Source organism: Candoia aspera, chromosome 1 (genome assembly GCF_035149785.1).
Source record: "Candoia aspera isolate rCanAsp1 chromosome 1, rCanAsp1.hap2, whole genome shotgun sequence".
Taxonomy (NCBI): domain Eukaryota; kingdom Metazoa; phylum Chordata; class Lepidosauria; order Squamata; family Boidae; genus Candoia; species Candoia aspera.
The window spans coordinates 40,138,774-40,164,409 of record NC_086153.1 but is presented as its reverse complement, the minus strand read 5'-3'; the positions used below and the strand labels follow the sequence as shown (position 1 = coordinate 40,164,409).

Genomic DNA, 25,636 nt, shown 5'->3' with positions numbered 1-25,636 from the left:
TTACATTAACAAAAGTTGATCCATGTCAGCAGATTGTATTAGTATTCTTGCTCAGTATTTCTCGTTGCAAAAAGTCAGCACATATTTACAACTTGTTGAGAAACATAAACTTTAGAGCAACCACATTATTCATATTTTCCCTTTATAAAATTAGATCTCCATCAATCTGTTATATATTGTACATACTGTATATCCATGAGGTTTTGCTAATACCTTTAAGATAAAATGTCCTGTTCTTTCAAATGCTCTCTTTCGGAAACATCCAGTTGTGCAAGACTTTCTTAAACATAAAGCAAAAAGAGATCATTTTAAAGAATTTCTATCCTATTCTTCAGCTGAAAAGATCCCCAGAATGGTTTCCCTCAGATCAATAGTTTCCAGACTGATACTTATGTTAATTTTTATGCAGCAAAAAACAATAGAGGCAATTTAAAGACTGACAAATTTACAATTTAAAAGGCACAACATAAAAAGAAAGAGGAATTTTCATCAATACTTAAATTATAAAGTTCTTATAATGGGGCCAAATGAAGCTGGTCTCAAAATAGAACCGAATGGTGCAGTCATACATAACTCCTCTCTGTTCGGGCAGCTGAATTGGCCGCAGACAGATGACAAAGGTAGGAGGGGTCCGATGAGACCGTTTTCAGCCATTCCATTTATTTTCATCAAGCAAGATGGGATGGTTGTGATTCTCTGAAACTGTTAACATCAAACATGAAGGAATTGAGACTCTGTGGTTGTGTGTTGATGTCCACTATAATGAGCTATTTAAATCTGAACAGCGAAGAAGAATGATGCTTGTGATGTTGCCAAAATTCAGTATCATGGCTATCTGTGTCTAGGGATATGCAGATCAGTATCAGATCCACACAATACAAAAGGGGAATTCAGAACTGAGACTTTGCAGCAGTCTAGAAAAGAAGTATAAAACCTGGGGCCCCAGAGCTGCAAGTGGCCATTTCTTTTCTGATCCCCAGAGTAGGTGGAGCCAAAATTCTTTGAATTGGGGGGAGTTTGAGAGTGGGGGTTGTGGGTCACACTGGATGCCTTAAATCTGGCAGATGGTTAGGGCACCCATTTCTCCTTTAAAGTTCAAGCTCCTGAAATCCCCCCAATTCTTGTAGTGAAAATTTTGACCTCATAGCCTTTGAGTTGACAAGTTGTTCACCTTGATCTAAGGAATGATCTAATGCTGTAGAGATTGTTGGTGCTGATCAAACTCTTAGTACTTTTCAATCTGTCTATATGTTTACAGTATATCTATATATCTAATGTATACATACCTGTATCTATTTAGTATGTACCCCATTTTTCTGCTCAAATGAGAACTCAAGGCAACTAACTTAACACACATTCAATACTAAAATACAGAAGGAATGCTAACATAATTTAAGTATTACCATCCTGGTGAAAGAAATGTGACTTCATAGATTTTCTAAATGCTGAGGGAGCGGGGGCCAAGCACAAGTTTCAGGGGAATGCATTCCATAGCCTGGGAGCAATAGAAAAAAAATCTCTCCCTCATAGCAGATAGATTGGGACATCTTCATAAGGATTTCTCCTGTAGATCTTAAAAACAGATAGTTCTTAACAGGACAAGATCTTAACAGATAAGCCCTTAGCCATTTGAAGCTTTAAATGACAGTACAACTTACACTGTTTCAGTGTAGGCATCATGTAATGCCTCTACTTTGCACTTTTTAACATTAGCCTAACTGCCAAATGTGCCATATGCAACTTCCAGATAGTTTCCAGGAGTATACTCCACACATTGCATTTAGACATGGATCGTTGTCACCAAAATTGACCAACTGGCTCACTAGCCTTAACTGTATGAAAACAATTCTTGCCATCATCCCTGAAAGCAGGGGCAATTAAGGATCAAGGAACTCTTGCAGACCTGCTTGTTCAGGGAGAACACAACTCCATTCAAAGCAATGATTCCCAATTCCCATTTCCTAGTCAGAAATCACATTTCTGTCTGGTTTGGATTTAATTTCAGCTTCTTCATTTTCACCCTGCCTTCGTTAACTTAAACAATATTGAAGGATACCAATTGCTCCCTGGGAGTTGCATAGGATGAAGCAGTAGAAGCGGTATTATCAGCATAATAGTGACACACCACTTTAAAGTTCTGGAAGACTCCTCAGCAGTTTCATGTGCATGTTAAACAGCATGACAACAAGATATAATCCTATGAATCACCATAAAAATGTAATATAAGAATTCCCCAAGGCAAGTTTCTGAACATAGCCCACAGGACAGGAAGGGAACCATTGCATAACATGATCCCAAGATGAATCCTGCCAGACAATGCAGAAATAACCATGGTCAGCTAGGTTATCTGGAGCTGGAGGACCACCATGTTCTTCTTCACCTTTCCCAGAAATAAAATATTTGAGTTGCACAGATCTTATGAGTAATCTCTGATGAGCTGAGAAAGAAAGGCCACTTATCTATGAAGACTGAGAGACACACAAGGCAACTTACCATCTTGCTGCCTGCTTGCTAGTGGTTTATAAACCCAGGAGATTCCTGGAGTATCATAGAGATAAAATCAAAAGCATTAGGAACACTGAGTTACCCATGGTGATTCCAAAATTCATTAATACCCAAACAGATCATGTTTGGAGCCCTAGATTTAATTTGTTTTTCTTGGAACATTGTCACATTTCATTTCATATATTATACAATGTCCTTGTTTCTTTGAGGCACTTTTTAGCAATCTATGGTTTTTGGTGCCACAGGTTATCATGAATTTCTCCTTCCATGGAGAAAAAGGTTCAGAGAGTCTATATGATTTAGTATTTGAAGGGTTGAATCTAGGGTTAGGAAGACCCAGATTCAAGGCCAGCCTCAGTCATGGAAAGTTGCTGGTGACTTTGTGTGAATCACTCTGTCCCAACCTACCTCCCAGTGTTGTTTTAGAGTTAAAATGAAGGAGATCCCTGTGTCAGTTGTTACAGGGGTTCGTTCTTAACCATGATGACACCAAAGTGATGAAATGTGCATTGTGATGTCTCAACACAAACTGTGCCTTTCCACACTTGCATCATGACATCACATGCAAGTATATAAGGGGTGTTATTTGCATCACAATATTACACTGTATGGTTTGTCACTCACTTCCCCTCCCCCCCCCAAAACCCATCTATGTGAACTGTCCTGGGCTCAAAAAAAAAGATATAAATCTAACATAATAAATTCACTGATTCTCTCTTGATCAGCAATGGAAAGCTTTGGTTGTATGCAAATGTTGCCATCATGTCTCTGACGGCAGTAATGACAAAAGGGGATTTCTAAGAAAGTGCCAGGCAAAGCAGAAGAAACTTTGGATCTGCCAAGTGAAGCAATTCCTTGGATGGGCCACACAAATATTGTAAGGGGCCTGGATCTACTATATTTTCTCTTTCATTAGAAATATTGATAGATTGAGGTTTTTTTTTTAAAAAAAAAAAAGACAAATCTCCCATTAGAAACCTAGTTTTAGAGCAGACAGTGCGCTTGGTATTAAATAGCTCCATATGTTCACTGAGAGAATTACATAAGCTCTAAATGAACCTGAATTCAGGTAGTCCTCACTTAGTGACCGCAATGGGGACCAGAGTTTCAGTTGCTAAGTGAAGTGGTCATTAAGCAAATCCAACCTGATTTTACAACCTTTTTTGTGGTGGTCATTAAGTGAATCACTGTTGGTGCTAAGCAAACTACATGGTTGTTAAGTGAATCATGTGGTTCCCTATTGATTTTGCTTGCCAGAATCCGGCTGGGAAGGTTGAAAATGGTGATCATGTGACTATGGGATGCTGCAACAGTCACAAATGTAAACTGGTTCCCAAGCACCCAAATCATGATCACGTGATCACAGGGATGCTGCAACAGTCATAAGTGTGAGGACCGGTCATAAGTTGGTTTTTTCAGCACCATCATAATTCATCAGTAAACAAATGGTTGTTAAGCGAGGACAACCTGTATTTGTTTTAAGGGCAGAGAAGGACCAAACAAAGGGCTGCATTCTGCCAAAAAGTGAGAAAGGAGGAAGAATTTTTAAAAAAAAACTAGGTACTTTTCTTTAAAATCCAATTTTCATTCTACCTTTTTTGTTGATTTAAGCCAGGCTTGCACAAATAGAAGGGAAAGAGCCAAATTAATACCTTAAAAATAATTGTGGGCCACAGAGGAATAGCTGGCACACTCTTCAACTGCTTGGCGGCTGGTGGTCCAGTGGCAGTGATGGAGCTGGCAGTGTCCGTGAGCCCTGGAGGCACTGGAGGCGGTTGGCAGTGTGTCTTTCAGGGCAGAGGCGGCTGTGAAAAACTAGGCTGAGGCTGTGGATCTTCCTGGCAGTGGTGACATTTGGCTGCAGCAGATTTGTTGAGTTTTCAAAAACAGCCGGCAGGCTGCACAAATCTGCTTGGCAGGCCACATGTTCTGCAGGCCCAATTTAAGTAGACCAAATGAAGTACAGTATTCATTGTATGGCCAGAAAAAAATGCCAATAAGAATAATATACATTTCTAGCACCCACTGAAAATCCATATGTCATAGACAAGTTATCTTTCTTGTGGCAATAATCTCATTCTTAAATTGCTAATATTCTCAATATTTCAGAGTTTACGCTCTCCAGAATAAAGCTTAGAATATATTGGTGCTTTGTTTTGGGTTCTGTAGCTGAAGTCTTCATGGAACAACAGCATCTCAAAGAAGCAAGCTTTTGTATCCAGGAGGCAGCCAGTCTCTTTCCCACATCTCATGCTGTGCTGTACATGCGGGGGAGGCTTGCAGAGATGAACGGCAGCTTGGAGGAGGCTAAGCAGTTGTATGACGAAGCATTAACTGTGAATCCAAATGGCGTGGAAATCATGAACTGTTTGGTAAGTGTGTCCAAGGGAAGCAGCCTATGTTTATGTCCTTGCTATGGTACTTGGAATGCTGCGAGGTGTAAGGGTCCAGCAGACAGAATCCCAAGAATTATTTTAGAATTTGGGTGAGCCTTATGATTGGAAATATTTCTAGAAATCCCAGGTCAGTTAATGCTTTTAATGTTGCAATTTAGGTGAGCTCCTTACAATAGTAGAGATCCCTAATTGGGGGGTGGGGAGGTGGGCACATTTGGAATGTGGAGAACATGTGGGCATTCTTGCAATATTCTCCACTTAGCTATTGTGGCAAATACTTATAAATAGATAAATCCTCCATGAAATTAAGAACTTAAGAGTCATATGGCATGAAGTGATCTGTCCATCTAGCCCAGTATTGTCTGCACTGACTTAATAGCAGCTTTCCTGAAATGCAGGCAGGTCTTTTTCACTCTTTCTTTGAAGGAGGTGCTATGGATGAAGTATGTGACCTTCTGCCTATACATTAGATGTTCTGCTGCTGATCTCATCTTTGGCCCTTCTTTGCTAATCTCCTTCGAAATCTGAACTACTTGGCCATTACCACTTCCTGTGGAAGCAAATGCCCTGTGATGTATGACGACAAACTTTGCTTAACAAAAAAAAAAAAATGCATTTCATATGTGTTGCCTTAAGCCTTCTGTTCCAAACTTAGCCAATAGAATTATTTCAGCTCCATTTGTTCTGCATCAAGGATTGTTTTATTGTTTTGTTCTTTTATGTTTGTTGTTTCCCCTCAAGTTTTTCTTGCTAAATGAATTGTCTTCCCCACATTTCTTTATTTCTTAGGAGTGGTTATTTGCTCGTGTATTATGTGTGTGTATGTGTGTGTGTCTGTGAGAGAGGTTTTTGCTGTTGTTTTTCTTTTATTGAAAGACAGAGATAGTAACAATTATCTCTACAGTATATGACCCTTGAATCTCTGCTGTTGGATTGGCAGTGCTTGGTGCCACCTGAACAATCCAGTCTGTTTCCAAGCCAAACTCCTCTTTTGAGCAGGGCTCTTTGTCCCTGGTGTCTCAGCATTCATTAATGCAGCATTCCTCTGTTTCCCCTTGGGCTGTCAGAAAATACAATTTGAAAACACCACAGCTGATTTTAAGCAAAGGGCACAAATCCAGTGGCAAACAAAGCAGTCAACATATCAATTCCTGCAAGCAAAAATAAACTTATAAACATACTTGGAATTTTCTCCAAATGCATTTATAACTTTGGGGGGAGGGATATTAAAGGAGAATAATTATTAAATTATTAAAATCTAATGCTATTCCATGAAAAATTGGTAGCCAAATATTGGGGTATTTTTCTTAAATGTAATTCCCTCCATTATTTAGCATCTGCATTTTCACCTGCTAAGGGTATTGTTTTGTAGCTATGGGACCTGGTCCATCATATTGGCAATATCCCCCATTGCATAGCAACCCATTCATGTAGCAAATTAACCATAACTACAGTATATATTTGATAACTTTTATCTAGATTTGCACTGAAAGGACCAATAGATAAGACACTAAATGCAAAAGGAGTAGGAACCCAGAACTGCTAAAATATTTTAGGTAAGAGCACCTCATCAATAGTATCACTCAGAACTCAACTGCAGGCTATAACTTAGAAAGTTTTGCCATGTGAGCTAATAAAGATCTTATTAACTATATTATGTCAATAATACATATTTGAGAAATTGCTTTTCACTGTATGTAGCAAACATGCTATACCATGAGAATTCTTCATAATTTTTGAGACTTGTTAATAATACTGCATCAAGCTATATATAATACTACTAAGTGTTCCCCAATGTGTCCATTTCAGTTTTGCTCAGGCTGTTACTTTCCCAACTGTAAGTTCATTTTGTCCCTGTTATACATTGAATTCAAAATCTGATGAAAATGAAATGCACAAAAATTAACATTGAAATAATCTTGTGTATATCTTTTAACATAAATTCCTGTGCATACTTTTCCTTGTACACACCTTTTTTCAACCATTTTCTGCTGATAAAAAGTGTGTTTTTTTCATATGATCTCGTGTGCAATTTTTAAACAGAGTATCACTGTGTGAAACTCTGAATTGTGAATTTTGACAACCTAGTATATACTTTTGGGAGTCGCAAATTGGTAGAATTCATGTAAAAATTTGGACTGAATGCTGTCTCTAATGCTGCCACAATTCATCCTGCTGCAGTTGGGCCTAGCAGCAAAAATGCAGACTTTTGAAGATGACATCCCTATAGTATACTAGCAAAGAAAAGTTGACTAGCAGAAACCAATATAGGTACATTTGGATTGCAATATTTGAAGGAACAACTTTGTTGCAAAGTCTTGATAAGTCTCTGTTTCCTAATTTTTATGAAAACTTCACAATTTCTTTCCTTAATTTGTGATAAAATATAAGTCATGTTCAATAGACACAACTTTCCAATGTCACTGAAAAATATTGCTCATATCAAACACTTACCAAGACAATCTGCCAGTTGTATGCCACATCAAATAGTGGTAGGATCAGGAATGTTTTACTGAAAAAGTTGTCCAATCTCTAAGCAACAGTAGAATGATTAGTGTACTTGGGCCATAAGATCATTGACAAATTCAATAATCAATAGCAACTTCAATACAATAATGGCACTTACTCATTATCTACTGATCCATCTAAGGAATGCATAATAACTAGACATTAAAATGAAATTTCCTGAGTTGCTATCTTGCTTGGATACATGTATTATGATACTAGCACTTTAACAAATCAACAAACCTTCTATACTCTTGGCAATGATCAACAGAAAATTCAAGTTCCTGTTCAACCTACTTATGAGGCTTTAGGGTGAGAAAGAATAAATGCAGTAACTGTTTTTAATGCTTTTAGAGGCTGTGGTACCACCTGTGGTTTTGTTGATAAAATCAAGTGTTCATGTTGTATTATTTTCAAGCAATTAAATGAAAGCATTTTTAAAGCTTTTACTGACTTTGGACTGGATGTTAACACCATCAGATGCTTACAACTACTGCATTAGAACATTCTTTTTTAAGCTGCTTATGGCAGCTTTACAAAAACTAATGCTGGAGAAGTCAGATGAGCTTCAATCAGATGAGATATGTCAGGTCATCCTGCTTGTCGAGTTCCCACTCTATGGACACATCACCAGTATCCTCAATACTAATATGAACCTTCTAAGTTGACTACATTGCCTCCAGTTTCATGGGTCACACCTACCATACTGTTCATATAAATAAACCAGATAGCCAACAAAATTTTGGAACTGCCCTTGCCATGGATCTGCATGTGCTGCCTTGTGTAGCAATTTGAAAGTGGATGAGAATCAAATTCAGATGTGCGGGAATCAGATGTTGGAAGACATGCAGTACCAGGTACAGAGAACAAAAACGTCATGTGATACTTCAGAATGCATTTTTTAAATGCTCTGTGCTATATTTTATCAAGCCCATGAGCAATCTACATCTCATCATTAACATGTGTCTACTATTGCCTTCTGGAAGCAATACCTCAGAATAGGAGTCTGCTCATAACAATATCTATAGAATAATAATTACTCAGATGTGTGTATTTATTTATTTATTTATCAAATTTATTCCCGGTCATCTCACTCAGAGAGCAACTCTGGGTGGTTTACATAAAATAGGAATAAAACATTAATTAAAATACAATAAAAGAATAAAACAGTACAATAAAAACAGTCTTCTTAATAAATAAATAAATATGTTCCTAGAGGTAGCTGGTAAAAAGTTCTTAATTTAATTTCCAGGGAACATCTTTAGGGTGCCAATCACTCCCAAGGTTGGCCACCCCTCCTCACCCCCCATGTGAGATGGCAGAGCCAGGTCTTTACTCCTTTCCAGAAGGCCAGGAGAGTGGGGGCTCTCCTCACCTCTGGGCAAAGAGTATTCCATAGGGCGGGGGCAACAGCAGAGAAGGCTCTCTTCCTGGGACCCGCCAGATAACATTCTTTCAGCGATAGGACCCACAAAATACCTTCTCTGCCTGACCAGGTGGGATGGGTTGATGTAATGGGATGGTCCCTTAGGTAACCTGGACCCATGCCATGTAGGGATTTAAAGGTAATGACTAGGGCAAGGATTTTTATGACCTAAAAATGTTAGAAATATGCAAGCATTTATGACCTTAAAACCATTTTAATATGACCAATTAAACCAAAAATATGACTTTTAAAGCAAAAATATGACTTTACAATTTTTCTGAAATTAGCACCCAATTTTTAAAAATCTGTGCTTACACACACACACACACATAAATTATTTTATTTATTTATTTATCTAATTTATCCCCGCCCATCTCCTCCCGTCAGAGGCCTCTGGGTGGTTTACAACAAGCGATTAAAACCATCACAATAATACAAAAAATAAAATACAGTAAAAAATACTATAAATAGAAATGAAAAATAAAGAATAAAAAATCCAAGCAGTGAATTAAAATTAAAAGGTTTATTCTTCTTCACTTCCAGCGCAGAAATGCTAGTACTGAAGGAATCAAATGAACATTTTGAGAGTAAAATGGTCATCCCTGGATTAGTTTTCATTAACAGCAGAATTGCATTGGATGACCACCTGCATCTTGAAGTTATCAAACTCAAAACTCCCTCTGTTGTCCACCAGTATGTTCTTGTATCTGGAGAAACTCTGTTCAACATCACAAGAGGTTATAGGAACAAATTTGAAAAAAGCAAACTCATCTGGAGAAAAGTCTGGCTCAAAGTCTTCAAATTTTGCTTCGAATCCATTTAGAACATTACTTATTTTGCAAAGTGTTGAATAACCCAGATTAGATTGCAGCACTCTTTGCAGTTTATCACTAATTTTTTCAGCCACTTTCCCCTTTGCTTGCTTTAAATCACTCTCAGTTCGTTTTACAATGTTCAGTGCATCACTAAGTTCCATTCCCACAGTTTCAAGGCAGGTGATTGCTCTTGATAATCCACTGAAATTAGATCCTATATATGCTAAGTTTCCAGCCAAGGTTTCAGAAAAGGTATCTTGCACAATCTTGATGGAGGAAGATTCACAACAGTCAAATTCTTTAACTATCCGCTGCAAGGAAGCATAATTTGTGAAATAATACATAGCAGCATCCAGCCAAGTCACCCAACGTGCCACAACAGGTTGGGGTGGGAGAGCCAAAGTAGGAGCAATTTCTTTGATTATTAAAGTGGAGCTTTAATGAACATTTTTTTCCCATTCGTAATTATCTTATCTACATCAGGATAGTTGCTTCGAATCTCTTTGGCCACTCTGTGTAAACCATGTGCAAGGCATGTGATATGGATCATTTTGGGATAAAGAAGTTTAAGTCACACAATTTACAAAAAAAAATATCACCATCACTACTGAAAATCTGCTCCCCAAATTCTTGAACAAGACGCCATAATTTCACACTCACTGAACATCTACATTTAGGCATGCTGAAATCAGATTGCAGCTCTCACGTGACTCCAGCACCTCAAACACACGCACACCTGAGTTGGGGAGCAAATGAGAAAAAGAAAAAAAAATAGTCAAATTCTCACTCTTTTTTTCAGACCTGGTCAGGGGAGAAACCTCTGCTTGCTGAAGTCATTTTTAAAAAGGTTGCTCTCCCTCTCTTACACACACACACACACACACAGAGCCCTGAGTTGGGGAGCAAATAAGAAAAAGAAAAAACAGGCAAATTCTCACCTTTTTTTCAGGCCTGGTCAGGGGAGAAGACTTTGTTCCCGCCTCTCTCCCTCTCTCGGTCTGTCACACATACACACATACATGTACCCCTCCCTGAGTTGGGGAGTGAATAAGAAAAACAAAAAAACAAAAACAGGCAAATTCTCACTTTCTTTGTGGGCTCGAACTTGCTGGCTTATCAGGAGGGTTGCCAATGACCAAAATATGATGTTTGTTACAAAATTAAGCAGAAATATGACATAACAAATATGACATAACATAACATAACATAAAGACGGCTTTATACATGGACTTCACCAGATGGATAACACCAAAATCAAATTGACTACATCCTTTGCAGCCAAAGGTGGCAGACATCTGTACAGTCAGTAAAAACAAGACCTGGAGCTGACTGTAGTTCAGATCATGAACTTCTTATTGCACAATTTAGGATCAGACTAAAGAGGTTAGGGAAGACCCACAGATCAGCTAGATATGAGCTCACTAATATTCCTAAGGAATATGCAGTGGAGGTGAAGAATCGATTTAAGGGACTGGACTTAGTAGATAGGGTCCCGGAAGAACTATGGACAGAAGTTCGCAACATTGTTCAGGAGGCGGCAACAAAATATATCCCAAAGAAAGAGAAAACCAAGAAGGCAAAATGGCTGTCTGCTGAGACACTAGAAGTAGCCCAAGAAAGAAGGAAAGCAAAAGGCAACAGTGATAGCGGGAGATATGCCCAATTAAATGCAAAATTCCAGAGGTTAGCCAGAAGAGATAAGTATCTATTTTTAAACAAGCAATGCGCGGAAGTGGAAGAAGAAGACAATAGAATAGGAAGGACAAGAGACCTCTTCCAGAAAATTAGAAACATTGGAGGTAAATTCCAGGCAAAAATGGGTATGATCAAAAACAAAGATGGCAAGGACCTAACAGAAGAAGAAAAGATCAAGAAAAGGTGGCAAGAATATACGGAAGACCTGTATAGGAAGGATAACAATATCAGGGATAGCTTTGACGGTGTGGTCAGGGAGCTAGAGCCAGACATCCTGAGAATGAGGTTGAATGGGCCTTAAGAAGCATCGCTAATAACAAGGCAGCAGGAGACGACAGTATCCCAGCTGAATTGTTCAAAATCTTGCGAGATGATGCTGTCAAGGTAATACATGCTATATGCCAGCAAATTTGGAAAACACAAGAATGGCCATCAGACTGGAAAAAATCAACTTATATCCCCATACCAAAAAAGGGAAACACTAAAGAATGTTCAAACTATTGAACAGTGGCACTCATTTCACATGCCAGTAAGGTAATGCTCAAGATCCTGCAAGGTAGACTTCAGCAATTCATGGAGCGAGAATTGCCAGATGTACAAGCTGGGTTTAGAAAAGGCAGAGGAATTCGGGACCAAATTGCCAATATCTGCTGGATAATGGAAAAAGCCATGGAGTTTCAGAAAAACATCTATTTCTGTTTTATTGACTATTCTAAAGCCTTTGACTGTGTGGACCATAACAAATTGTGGCAAGTTCTTAATGGTGTGGGGATACCAAGACATCTTGTCTGCCTCCTGAAGAATCTGTATAACGGCCAAGTAGCAACAGTAAGAACAGACCACGGAACAACGGACTGGTTTAAGATTGGGAAAGGAGTACGGTAGGGCTGTATACTCTCACCCTACCTATTCAACTTGTACGCAGAACACATCATGCGACAAGTTGGGCTTGAGGAACCCAAGGCTGGAGTTAAAATCGCTGGAAGAAACATTAACAATCTCAGATATGCAGATGATACCACTTTGATGGGTGAAAGCAAAGAGGAACTGAGGAGCCTTATGATGAAGGTGAAAGAAGAAAGTGCAAAAGCTGGCTTGCAGCTAAACCTCAAAAAAACCAAGGTTATGGCAACCAGCTTGATTGATAACTGACAAATAGAGGGAGAAAATGTAGAAGCAGTGAAAGACTTTGTATTTCTAGGTGCGAAGATTACTGCAGATGCTGACTGCAGTCAGGAAATCAGAAGACGCTTAATCCTTGGGAGAAGAGCAATGACAAATCTCGATAAAATAGTTAAGAGCAGAGACATCACACTGACAACAAAGGTCCGCATAGTTAAAGCAATGGTGTTCCCCGTAGTAACATATGGCTGCGAGACCTGGACCATAAGGACGGCTGAGAGAAGGAAGATAGATGCTTTTGAACTGTGGTGTTGGAGGAAAATTCTGAGAGTGCCTTGGACTGCCAGAAGATCAAACCAGTCCATCCTCCAGGAAATAAAGCCAGACTGCTCACTTGAGGGAATGATATGAAAGGCAAAACTGAAATACTTCGGCCACATAATGAGAAGACAGGACACCCTGGAGAAGATGCTGATGCTAGGGAGAGTGGAAGGCAAAAGGAAGAGGGGCTGACCAAGGGCCAGGTGGATAGATGATATTCTAGAGGTGACGGATTCGTCCTGGGGGAGCTGGGGGTGTTGACAACTGACAGGAAGCTCTGGCGTGGGCTGGTCCATGAAGTCATGAAGAGCTGGAAGCGACTGAACGAATAAACAACAAACATGACATAACACCTTTAAAAAGTCAAAATATGACTTTTCAGGCAAAATAAAAAGCATCTAATTCTCACCAGATTACTCTAAAACATGTTTTAACTTACTTATAAATTCAAATAAGGGTTCCAGAAAAAATATGACATGTCATAGAAATCCTTGCCCAAGTAATAATCAACACCTTGAATTGGATCCAGAAGCAAACTGGCACCCAATGCAGCTCCCACAGCAAAGGTGTTACATGTGCCACCCTTGGGGCACCCAAAATTGCTCGTACAGCTGCATTTTGAACCAGTTGTAGCTTCCAGATACTCTTCAAGGGTAGCCCCATGTAGAGCGCATTGCAGCAGTCTAAACGGGAGATGACTAGGGCATGAGTGACTGACTGGAGGGCTTCCCAATCCAGGAGGGGCATAACTGGTTCACAACACAAAGTTGAGCAAAAGCCCTCCTGGCCACAACTGCCACCTGCTGCTCGAGCAGGAGTCTTGAGCCCCAGATTCTGCACCGGGTCTGTCTGGGGCAGTGCAACCCCATCCAGAACCAAAGATGATAAAGTCCCAGATACAGCCCCCAACCCACAGCCACTCCAGCTTACCTCGGTTCAACTAAAGCCTGTTGTTCCCCATCCAGGCCCCTACAGCATCCAGGCTGCAAAGGGATGGTCACAGCATCACTGAAATCACCTGGGATGGAGATATATACTTGAGTATCATCTGCATATTGATGATACCTCATCCCATGGTGGCAGATGATCTCACCCAGCGGTTTCATGTAGAAGTTAAAAAGTATTGCTGGAAAAAGCATAATGACTAAATTGGCTGATATACCCCAATTTCTACATTGGCTCCCAAATTCATTGTGAAAGTTTTTAGATAAACTAACTGCACACTTCACACTGTTGCCACTTCCAAAGTTATTGATACATGATTTGTCAGAATTATATCCAGCTTTTAGGTTTCCAAACATTTCAGAAGAGCTCAGAACCATAAAAGAAATGTCCCTGAAACAGGACCTTTGTACAGACTAGGAGCTTCTCTTCCTGCTTGTAAGTCAGGATGGAATACATCCTGTCCTTCTCTACCCAGCCACCCTTTTGTGTTCCCTGGTAGCAAATCAGTTGAACACCAGGAAAATGTTCTGTATCTAAAAATCAACTGCAAAGTTACATGTTTGTTCTCTGATTATTACTAGGTAGGTTTATCATGTGTCAGTTTTAAGTGGGCATGTTTGCCTTGTCATATAGCAGATAATTGCTCTGATTTAAGGCATCTGTAACACAAAACTGCCCTGTCTGCAATGTGAAGCACATGTCAGCTTATCTGCATTGCAGTGACTACCTATAATTATCCATCAATTAATTGGCTTATTTATGATAAAGCACCTAAAAGCACTAGTCCTTTTGGAACTAACAGTGCCCAAAACTACACAGTGTTCCAAAAAATGTAATTCTCCCACTTTAGAATTCTATGTCTGGAGGAAAAAAGTGTGGTCATAAATACTGCAAGTGGGCATTAAGGTTATTGTCTTTACCTTGCTGCCGAAAAGTTCCAAAGAGGCACTGTGTGCACTTACTGGGAAAATGTTGAGGTCAGCATTTGACAGATGTCACTCCTGTCATAGTGGTAACCTTTAAGTGTGGTTCTTAAATTCCAGAAGCAGCAGAATTTCCCCTCCCACACTCCCTCCCAGATCTGAATGTACAGATCATGAGGGTAAGGCTGACAACATGGTTATTTTCTGTCTTAGAGCAGCAGTGCTAGCACAATAAATTAATACATTGCCTACCCTTCCTGCATAATTTCCACTTTTCAGATGTTATTTAAAGCAATTTGAGGAAGTGTTCAAATGGCAAAAACATACATATAATTAATAGATTGTGTTACTTTATCTGTGTATTTATTAATTCATTTACCATCTTGTTGCCAAATGCTTGCTGTGGCTATTCACAGCAAAATACCAAGCAATAAAAGCAGAAAAATAAAATTAAAATCACCGTGGAAATCTATCAGTTGAAAGCAGCAGATGACACAGTCTAAAACTTAAAATTACTTGGAGACCACTAAAGCTAGTTAACTAAAAGGGGTGGTGCACTCTTCAAAAGCAGCCATCTGTTCAGAGATGCTGCAGACCTGGAATTCCTGCACTGACTAGGGAGCTGGAATATAGGCCTGGAAGCCAATCTTATGATTCTGTAAACAAGAAATTATTTGCTCTGTACTAAAAATATAAGAAGTATGAACATTACTGGAGAAGGAGTTGAGTAGACAGTTGCCATCTCTGAAAAAGCCCTCTCGTTGACCTGCCTCATCCCAAATGCAACTTCTGCTTATCCCCACAGTTTGCATATCTCAGTCTATATACTGTAGGTCAATGTTCTTCAACTTGATGACTTCCAAATGTTTGGACTTCTACTATTCCCAGCCAGCCTTGAGGATACAGGTTTGTGAAGTTAAGCATCAACACTTTAAACTGTGCTCAGGAATAGACTATGAGTTTGAAACAAGTGTCATTCCTTAAATATTGTAGTAATATGTTCCAATACCTAGTTTCAGTTACCTTTAAAGATTACCTGGAAACTGAACTAGCTGGTTTTCTGAAAATATTCAAAAGTATCCACACATCAGCTCCTTGAATTGCACCCAGAATCATACAGTATTGGTAACCAGTGCAGTTCCCAAAGCAGATGTGTCACATGGGCATACCTAAGCATGCCCATCACTGCATTCTAGACTAGTTAAACCTTCTGAGTGGTCTTCAAGGGCAGCCCCATGTAGAATGCATTGTAGTAGTTGTTAGCCTTTGAGGTAGTCCAGACAAGAAGCACAGCCAGGAGCATCAGCACTATCTTTATTGTAAGGTTACATTAAACAATGGTTGCCTAATCCCGAATACTCAGTCTCACAAGCTCGGGCTTAAAGATAACTGATTTATTAAAGGAATAGTATGCAAATACAGAGAAAGCTGAGAATGAGCAAAAGCGCGCCAAATACAAACTTAAAAGCCTTGCCTTCAGTCCCACCCCAAGCACCCATCAGCCCACACCCCCTCCCAGGTGCTAGGAACCGTTACACACGCCTGGGAAAGTAACCTTGAACAGGATTGCAAACCCAAACATACATTCCAAAGATCCAAAACAAAGGAGAGTGCAGGAATGGAAAAACCCCAACATGAGCCAGGCGGGTATACACGTAAAACGGCTTGACATGTGAAACGTTACAATGTTAACAGAACATTGAAAGGGGAAACATGACATATTGCCCCCCCCCAAAACAATGCTAAGGAGCGGGTTTGTCAGGATATGTAGAGTGGAAACGAGTAACTAGGTGGGGTGAGCACACATCAGGAGCGGAAACCCATTCAGGATGAGGGAAATGTTTCCAGCGAACGAGGTACTGCAAAGCGGAACGCTGGCGGCGGGAGTCCAAGATTTCCGAAACCTCGAAGTGTTGTTGGTTATCAATCATGAGAGGAGGCGGTGGAACCGGTTGGGGATGCCAGCGGTCCGACGGCAGATAGGGCTTGAGCAAGCTGCAATGAAAGACAAGATGTAAACGTTTGAGGTTATGGGGTAAATCGAGTTTAAAGGTAACAGGGTTAATTTGTGCCACAATCGGAAAAGGACCGACAAACTTAGGACCAAGTTTCTTTGAGGGTTGTGGTGACTTGATGAACTTGGTGGACAAGTAGACCTTATCCCCCACAGCAAAAGTAGGTTCGCGGAGGCGTTTGGCATCGGCATGACGTTTGTAGGTGGTTTGGGCATGTAGCAGAGCTTGCTGAATGTTTAGCCACGAGTCTTTGAGAGTGTCTGCCCAGTCAGTGAGAGAGGCTGGTAGGGGCTGCGGGTGCGGGAGTTCAGGGATCGGGACGAACTCCCGCCCGAAGACAGCCTTAAAGGGAACTTGACCAGTGCTCTGATGAACGGCGTTGTTATAAGCCACTTCAGCAAATGGAAGCAAGTCCACCCAGTTGTCCTGTTGGTAATTGACAAAAGCTCGAAGATATTGTTCGAGAGTAGAATTAACTGCCTCAGTGGATCCATCCGTCTCTGGATGCCAAGCGGTGGATAGGGCTTGCTTTGTGCCCAGCAGTTTTAAAAAAGCCCGCGAAAATTGTGACGTAAATTGTGTACCTCTGTCACTCACCAAACGGGCGGGGATACCGTGAAGGCGGTACACGTGAACGAGGAAGAGGCGTGCCAGTTGTTGCGCGGTGGGGATAGAAGCGCATGGGATGAAATGGGCTTGTTTTGAAAAAAAATCTTTGACCACCCAAATGACGGTTTTTCGTTGACTGGGGGGTAGGTCGACGATAAAGTCCATGGAGATGTCTTGCCACAGGAAGGATGGAGTGGCAACTGGTTGGAGGAGACCTTGAGGCTTGCCCGTCTTGCGCTTTGTGGCTGCACAGACAGGGCATGCCGTGACATAGGCTTTAAGGTCTTTTAGCAAAGTTGGCCACCAGAATTGACGCCGAATTAGATGAAGTGTTTTTAGATATCCGAAATGTCCAGCTAACTTGTCGTCGTGGCAACGCTGAAGGATTGTTTTCCGCAAAGCGTCAGGCACATAAAGATGATCGTTGTGCCAGGCAAAATTGTCAGTGAAAGTTACAGTGTGTAGGTTTGCCTGTAACCAAGTATCATTTTTAAGGTGGAATAACAACTGTTGTTGCAAATCTGATGGAATTGGCAAGCGCGGTGAGCGGCCGGGAAGCGGAGTGGCTTGAGGCTGTGTTTGGCGCGCTCGCGCTTGGCTGCGTGTCACCGCAGCCAAACCCAATTGTTTTTCAGTCCAGACAGTACCTTGAACTGTTGGCCCTGGGCCAGCATCCTGGGGTCTGCGGGAGAGCGCATCGGCTAAGAAGTTTTTCTTGCCTGGTATGAATTTGAGGGTGAAATCAAAACGGCTGAAAAACTCAGCCCAGCGAAGTTGTTTGGGGCTGAGTTTATGACTGGTGCTTAATGCCTCCAGGTTCTTATGGTCAGTCCAGACTTCAAAAGGGTTTGAAGCCCCTTCTAATAAGTGGCGCCAAGTTTCTAAAGCAGTCTTTACAGCAAAAGCCTCTTTTTCCCAAACATGCCACCGTCTCTCTGTTTCGGTGAATTTGCGAGAGAGGTAAGCACAGGGTTTTAAGGTGCCAGACTGGTCTGACTGGAGCAGTAGCGCTCCGATGGAGAAATCAGAAGCATCCACTTGTACCACGAAAGGTTTGGTAGGGTCTGGATGCTGCAAAATTGGTTCGGTAGTGAAGATTTGTTTGAGCGCTTCGAATGCCTGTTGACAGGTTGGAGTCCATTTAAGGAGCGCTCCTGGGTTTTTTGAGCGCCGCGTATCCCCCTGTGCTTTAGTTTTCAACAGTTCAGTAAGGGGGAGGGCGATTTCAGCAAAATTTTGGGCAAATGCCTGATAGAAATTGGCGAATCCAAGGAAACTTTGTAATTGTCTCCTGGTACGTGGAGGCTCCCATGCTACAATAGCTTCCACTTTGGCAGGGTCCATTTCAATGCCCTTAGCGGAAATCCTATATCCCAGATAATCGATTTGTGATTGATGGAAGGCACACTTGGACAGTTTAGCATACAACTCCGCTTTTCTCAATTTAGCAAGCACTTGATGCACCAAGTGAATATGTTCTGACATGGTTTCAGTATAAATCAATACATCATCCAAATACACCAGTACTCCCTTAAACAGGTGGTCGTGCAAGACCTCATTGATAAGTTGCATAAAAACCCCAGGTGCCCCCGATAAACCAAAGGGTAAGACCTTGTATTGAAAAGCCCCGAGAGGACAGTTAAACGCCGTTTTCCACTCGTCCCCTTCCCTTATGCGAATGCGAAAATAGGCTTCTCTCAAATCTAATTTTGAGAAGATTTTGCCTCTGGCCAGATGTGATAACATATCTTTGATCAGGGGCAAAGGATATTTATTTAATATTGAGACTGCATTGAGCCCGCGGAAATCGGTACAGAGCCTCAATGAGCCATCCTTTTTTGGTCTAAAGAGGACAGGAGCCCCCACCAGGGAGTTAGCCGGCTCAATGAAACCCCTAGCCAGGTTTTTGTCAATGAACTCCCTCAGCGTAGCCAGCTCTTTGGGAGACATGGGGTAAATCTTTGGGTGAGGTAACTTTACATTAGGTAAGAACTCAATGGCACAGTCAGTTTTCCGGTGAGGTGGCAAGCGATCTGCTTCCTTCTCCCCAAACACATCAGCCAGATCTTGGTATTGGCTGGGTAGCCCTTCTAGTGGTGAAAGGGTTTGTACTGTCGTATTAGCCACCCGACCTCCCTCCATGTCCTCTAACAAGTCCTTCTCAGGTACTTTATAAAATCCATCAGCAAACGTTACAGTTCTATGCAGCCAATTGATAAAAGGGTTTTGTTGCACAAATCAAGGCATTCTCAAAATCACCAAAGCCCCCCCCCCACCGGAGCTATGACAAAAGGCAATTTCTCCCAATGGGAGCCCAACTGCAAAGCTACCAGTCCTGTAGAGTGAGTGACTGCTTTCCCTCCCGCCATGGTCCCATCCAATTGCGTGAAGATTATGGGCCGTGGCAGAGGGAACGTGGGCAGTTCTAGGGCAGCTACGACATCAGGATGCATCAGCGAACGAGAACAACCCGAGTCCAGCATGGCCCAGACTTCGACAGTCTTAGTTCTAGAGCCCAATTTTACTTTGACAGTCATTGTAGGGAAGTTCCCACTCACCGAATCGTGGTCGCGCCCGGTTTCTTCCACCTGTCCAACGGCGCCCTTCAGGACAGGTGGAAGGCGTTTCCCGCCAACTGGTCAAATTGTAATTCCTCGTCCTCATCCCCGAATGGGAGGTCTGGAGGGTCGAGTGCAGCGCAGGCAGCCTTCATCTTGTGCGGTAGGGATGGCAATTTTCCCGGCGCTTTCCCGGGCCGCTCTTCGGGTCGGCGCCTTGGGCACGAGGTAGCACGATGCCCATCTTTCCCACATCTTAAACACTGCCCTTTCCCCAATCGCCGTTCCCTTTCTTCCTCCCAGGGTTTCGGTTTAGGGCGACTCGAAAATCCCGCTGCACGAGCCCCCTTCACGGCTCGGGTCTGTCTCAGCTCCTTACTCTGGGCATACATTTGTAGGGCGCTTTCCGCACTACCTGCCAACTGTATCCAGCCGTACAACGTTTTGGGATTGTCCCTGCACAAAGCCCAATGGAAGATTTCCGTCTCCAGCCCTTGTTTGAACATCTCCACCAAAGTCGACTGGGACCAGTCTTCCACCTTCCCCGCCAGGGCTTTAAATTCTAAAGCGTAGTCTGCGACAGAGAGGGTCCCTTGGTAGAGTTTTCTTAGGGCGTTCTTCGCTCTCTCCTGGGCTAAGGGGTCTTCAAAGTGCTGTTTCAGCGCCCACAGAAACTCATCAAAGTCCTCTAACTCCGTGGCCTCAGCTTGGCACAGCTGTACATACCAATCAGCTGCCCTCCCCCTTCAGCTTATTGGCAATGAAGTTAATCTTGCCTTGTTCAGAGCAGAAATTTCAACCCCAATCCTCCATATAATGTCTGGCATTGGTAATGAAGAAGGAAAGCGTGGCAGGGTCCCCATCAAACTTCACCCCAAAGGGTGGGAAGGTCCTTACCAGCTCCACCGGCTGTGGTGGCTCTGCAAACAACAACGTGAGTCGCGCCGCCAGTGGTGGCCGGTCTCTGGACGCCCTTGACTCTCTTCCCCCCACTGGCCGGGGAGCTCGAGTCTTGCTTCTCCCCCTGAATGACAGGGAACTCCGTCGGGGGGGAAACAGCTGAGAGGGTTCCTCTTCCCAGTCTTCCTGTAGGGACCCCGAGCTTTTGGTGGCATCCTTGATGAGGGTCACTATCATTTCCATTTTGTCCTCTATTGCCTTCATGCGGGCAGGGGTGACAGGCTCTTCTAAGGGTCTATTGGTTACTACCACCCTCGGTGATAAGGGGACTTCGGGTTCCCAGGATGGTTGTGGAGATCCCCTCCCCGGTGCTGCTCCCACCTCGGGCTGGGGTTGGAGTACACCCCCTGTGGCACCCTGCACCGCTGACAATAGATCATCCAGTTGGACATCTCGCCTCTCCCGACATGCTGCCCTTTGCGCTCTCGAAGTTGGAGCTATTAGAGTCCTCATCGGGTCCGGCTCTTCTTCGCTCCCTTCACTCTCGCGAAGCGGAGGTTCGATCATCGCTAGCGCTCCTCTCTACCCAACTTTGGATGGGGTTAGCGGAAAGGATATAAATGATTCTCAGCTTTATGTAATGGTTGCCTAATCCCAAATACTCAGTCTCACAAGCTCGGGCTTAAAGATAACTGATTTATTAAAGGAATAGTATGCAAATACAGAGAAAGCTGAGAATGAGCAAAAGCGCGCCAAATACAAACTTAAAAGCCTTGCCTTCAATCCAGTCCCGCCCCAAGCACCCGTCAGCCCACACCCCCTCCCAGGTGCTAGGAACTGTTACACACGCCTGGGAAAGTAACCTTGAACAGGATTGCAAACCCAAACATACATTCCAAAGATCCAAAACAAAGGAGAGTGCAGGAATGGAAAAACCCCAACATGAGCCAGGCGGGTATACACGTAAAACGGCTTGACATGTGAAACGTTACAATGTTAACAGAACATTGAAAGGGGAAACATGACACAGAATCTTACAAGACTGAAAATATTTCTCCCCTCCCCTCTTTTTAGTCTCTGGAAAACTAGGGAGGGTCACTTCTGAAATGCTCCCCATGCTTTTCCCCCACCTGTGGACTGAGCTGCCTCTTATCAGACTGAAGCTTAGGCTGTGGGTCTTCCTCCTGTCTCCCAAGGTCGTTCCCACACACCATCACAGTAGTTGAGCCATACAGTGACTAGGGCATGAGTGACTGTCTGATTCAGGAAAGGGTCAGCTGGCACACCAGATGAAGTTGTGCAAAGGCATTTCTTACCACAGCTGCAGCCAGTTCATTGAGCACGAGCTGTCAGTCCAGGAGTACCCCCAGATTGCACACCATCTTTGAATGGGGAAGTACAACTCCATCCAAAGTTAAGGATGGAATATCCACAGATCTAAGTAGCCCCAACAGCCCTAGCATTTGGTCTTGGTAGGACTGAGTCCTCATCCAAACCTGCATAGCCTCCAGACACTGGGATAAAAGCTCAACAGCCTCACTTGGCCAGCCTGGGGTCAAAAGACATAAGGGTCAAAAGACAAAAGGGTCAAAATGACCCCAAAACAGCAGATGACCTCACCTGGTGTTTCATGTAGACGTTGGATAAAAGGGAGACAGAGTTAAGCCATGAGAAACCCTACAAATTGGGGAGCAGAAACAGCAGAATAGCTGTGTGGACATTTCCTCAGCTTCAGTTTCCCTTAAAATCAAGAATTCTAGTGCTGCATAATCACTTTTCCCCAAAGTTCCTGCTATTTCCACTTTGCTTACTTCCAAATTGGTTAGGATCATGTCAAAGATAGGTGATTGTCTTGTGTTTTCTTCCACTCCCTAAAGGAGAAGGACCATGCCTGGCAGAGTGTGTCTCCCGACAGATGTTGAAGTCATTGAAGTCTGTGATTTTAATTAAAATCAGGTTGGTTCATTCCATCCACTGGCCATCTATCTAGGCACTGAAAAATCAAGCAGGTTAAAAACCATTCTGCAACATACCGAGGTATGCCTCATGTAGTCCCCACCTCTTTTTTCCACTGTGGGGAAAGGCTTGGACTTTTGCAAATCATTTTTCAGAGGAAAATCCCCACACAGCTAGGTTTCTGATCCAGTTAAACAAGGCCAAGCATGTAACTGTAATTCAAATGCATGTCATTAGGTCTAAAATAATAAATTGAATAATTCGTGTGATTAAGCAGATATTGTCTTGATTGCAATCAAAACACTGGCTGTAACTGATTGTCTCTGGGTACACATACATGGCCATTATCCATTTGTCTCATAAGCTGTTAAGAGCTCATGAGATGGACTGGATGTACTTAATACTGTCATTTGCAATTGCAATGTAACTGCCATTCACTAGTTGGAAGGAATAGACAGAAACCCTACAGAATCATTGTAGCTGTGGACTTTTGAGACAACTGGAGAAATCAAACTATAGAAATTATAGAAAAATTAAGATACAACAATAGAAGAGGGGAATTTTTAAGAGTTGATGCAGAGGCTAAATGTGTACATGTAAACCATGGGCTAGAAAGTCTCAGCATCCAATCTCACTTCAGTTGTTAGAATCCATTGTGTAAGATGAATAAAATTCTTTGCGGTAGTCTTAAATTATAAGATCATGAGAGGAAAAGTACGAAGCTTGCCACTGGCAACTGGGAAGCCCTTAAGCAGGATATAAGTGGAATAGCATTCTGCCATATGTGTTCCTGAACATAATGCCTTTGATATTGCAGGAAATATATGCCATCCACTACTATTAAAAAGACAATCTACCAGTGATGGCTAAAGAGGCAGATGAGATACTTTCAAATGCTTCTTCAAAAGGTTCATTTCTTTCTTGCTAATACCCACTCCATTGTAGGAAAGGGTAGGAACATCTCATTATTCTTAGCATGAGACTACTAAAATGCCATTTTCTTGTTGAGTTTCTGCCTTTAATATACAGTATAAAGCCATTTTCAGCATCATGCTATTTTTTTTTTAATGGCAATCCCATGTGATGTCTTCAGTGGCTTAACACCTGCAACTGTAAATCTGTGCCATCTCACATACGGAGTGATTTCTTTACCAGAAAAAAATGTGGTTATGAGAAATTAATAAGGGATAATAGGCCATAAATAATTATTTTCTGCATACTCTCATGAGAAGAATAAGAATAAGCTGCACTAAAATGAATCTGGGCACTAACATTTTTATTTCTTTCTGGAACTAATTTTATCTCATATTCTACATGTATCCTTGCTTTTCAAGAGAACTTATTCAAATATTAAAGTAGGGGTTGCTTAATATTTAAAGCTCCCAATATCAGTTTCCTTCAGATTGGCCTGAAAAAAAGATAGACATGTCATTGAATCTTATATTGACACTAATCAAATGCTCACTTAATCAGGAAATATGAATGTGAAAGACTATACTTAAAATTCTATACTCTTTTCATACACCAGTAAAACAAAAGGTCAAAGGGATCGTGTTCATTCCTGTAGGGATCTACTACAAGTTTCATTATTTTCTAACACTTTGGGCAATTACTTCATGACAGCCTTCATCTTTAAAACCTTGGGTATTACTCAAACACTATGAACTGCTTTGCATGTTACAATCAGAAGGAGAAAAGCAAGTACCTAAGGACTTTTTATAGGATATCTGAGAACCAGTATATGGATACAGATTAAAATGTTGGATTAAGAATGAGAATCATTTTCAAATCCTAAATTACTTCCCCTCAAAAAATAGGGATAATAGGGATAATCAAAAAATGTTCAGATCTACTCTTAGACTTGTGAACAAAATGTAGACATCTGCATTTTTTCTGTACCTGTATTTAACAAAACATTAGCTTTATCTCTGATAGCATAATCTGATCTAGAACCCTACAGATGTCAGACCACAATTTACATGTTCTCTATCTAGCATGCTAGTCCTGGTTAGATATGGTTAGAATTGTAGTCCAATTCATTTTGAGGATACCAGATTAAGAGAGGCTGACATGACATAATGGAAAGAACAGTCAGGCAAGTCCATAGCTGGCATAAATATCTTCCTTCAGCAGAGATTCCCCACCCCCAGCCCCCCAAGCAATCTGCACAAGCTCAGCTGCAATGTTCTGTCTGCCTTCCTGGTATCCATCGTAGTAATGAATTGTTTCTGCAATATCAGAGGGCAGAGAATAGCAGAAGTGGATGTAAATTCTAAGATAGTCATAACAGTGCCATTTTTTCAAGTGATAGGTACAACAAAATATAAGGAATTATTTATTTCTTCTCCCTCCTTGGAGAAAATAAGGGGGGAGATGGTATCCCCTTGATGTTGTCAATGAATTTTTTGAACACTTGGTGTAGGTGGACACTAGTTGTCCTTGATACTCCAGCAAAATTGTTCTCAGAACATTCTGTCTAAGGTCCACATAAGTGTCATTGTAGCAGACGACTGTTTTTAAAAGAAGTTCAATTCTATTCATATGTGAAATGAATAGGATGGTCAGATTTAAGGCAAAGTGAGGAAGGATCTGAACTCCATTCTACCTGCTATCATTTCTGACCAGAAAAAAATACATCCAGAGAACAGCCGCTGCAATTCCTCTTCTTTGCTTTACACAGGAATAGGGCAGATTGCTATATTTGGGGCCAAATTTTTAAGAAAGAGAATTAAGATTTTTCTAACGTTTGAGATGGTGGAGGTAAGAGACACTGGCAATCCCTTTTGTAACAGTTTTTAAAACAGAAGCCATGTACTTCAGTTAGAGCAAAAAAAGGCACCCCAAAAATTAATTACTCCTAGAGTTTAGCAGCTTAGACTAACACATATTTGTGGAGTACAGTTAGCTCCGGTTGCATTATGTGTAAGGTTTTGGAGGCTATATCC

General features: G+C 41.7%; 1 protein-coding gene across 1 annotated transcript in view; it reads left to right on the top strand.

Moving 5' to 3' along the window:
• TTC7A (tetratricopeptide repeat domain 7A) overlaps positions 1-25,636 on the top strand; it is a 215,331-nt gene that overhangs the window by 150,031 nt on the left and 39,664 nt on the right. The window contains exon 19 of the mRNA XM_063302680.1: positions 4,675-4,877. Within this exon, the coding sequence (XP_063158750.1) occupies positions 4,675-4,877 (203 nt within the window). The remainder of the gene's footprint in view (positions 1-4,674; positions 4,878-25,636) is intronic.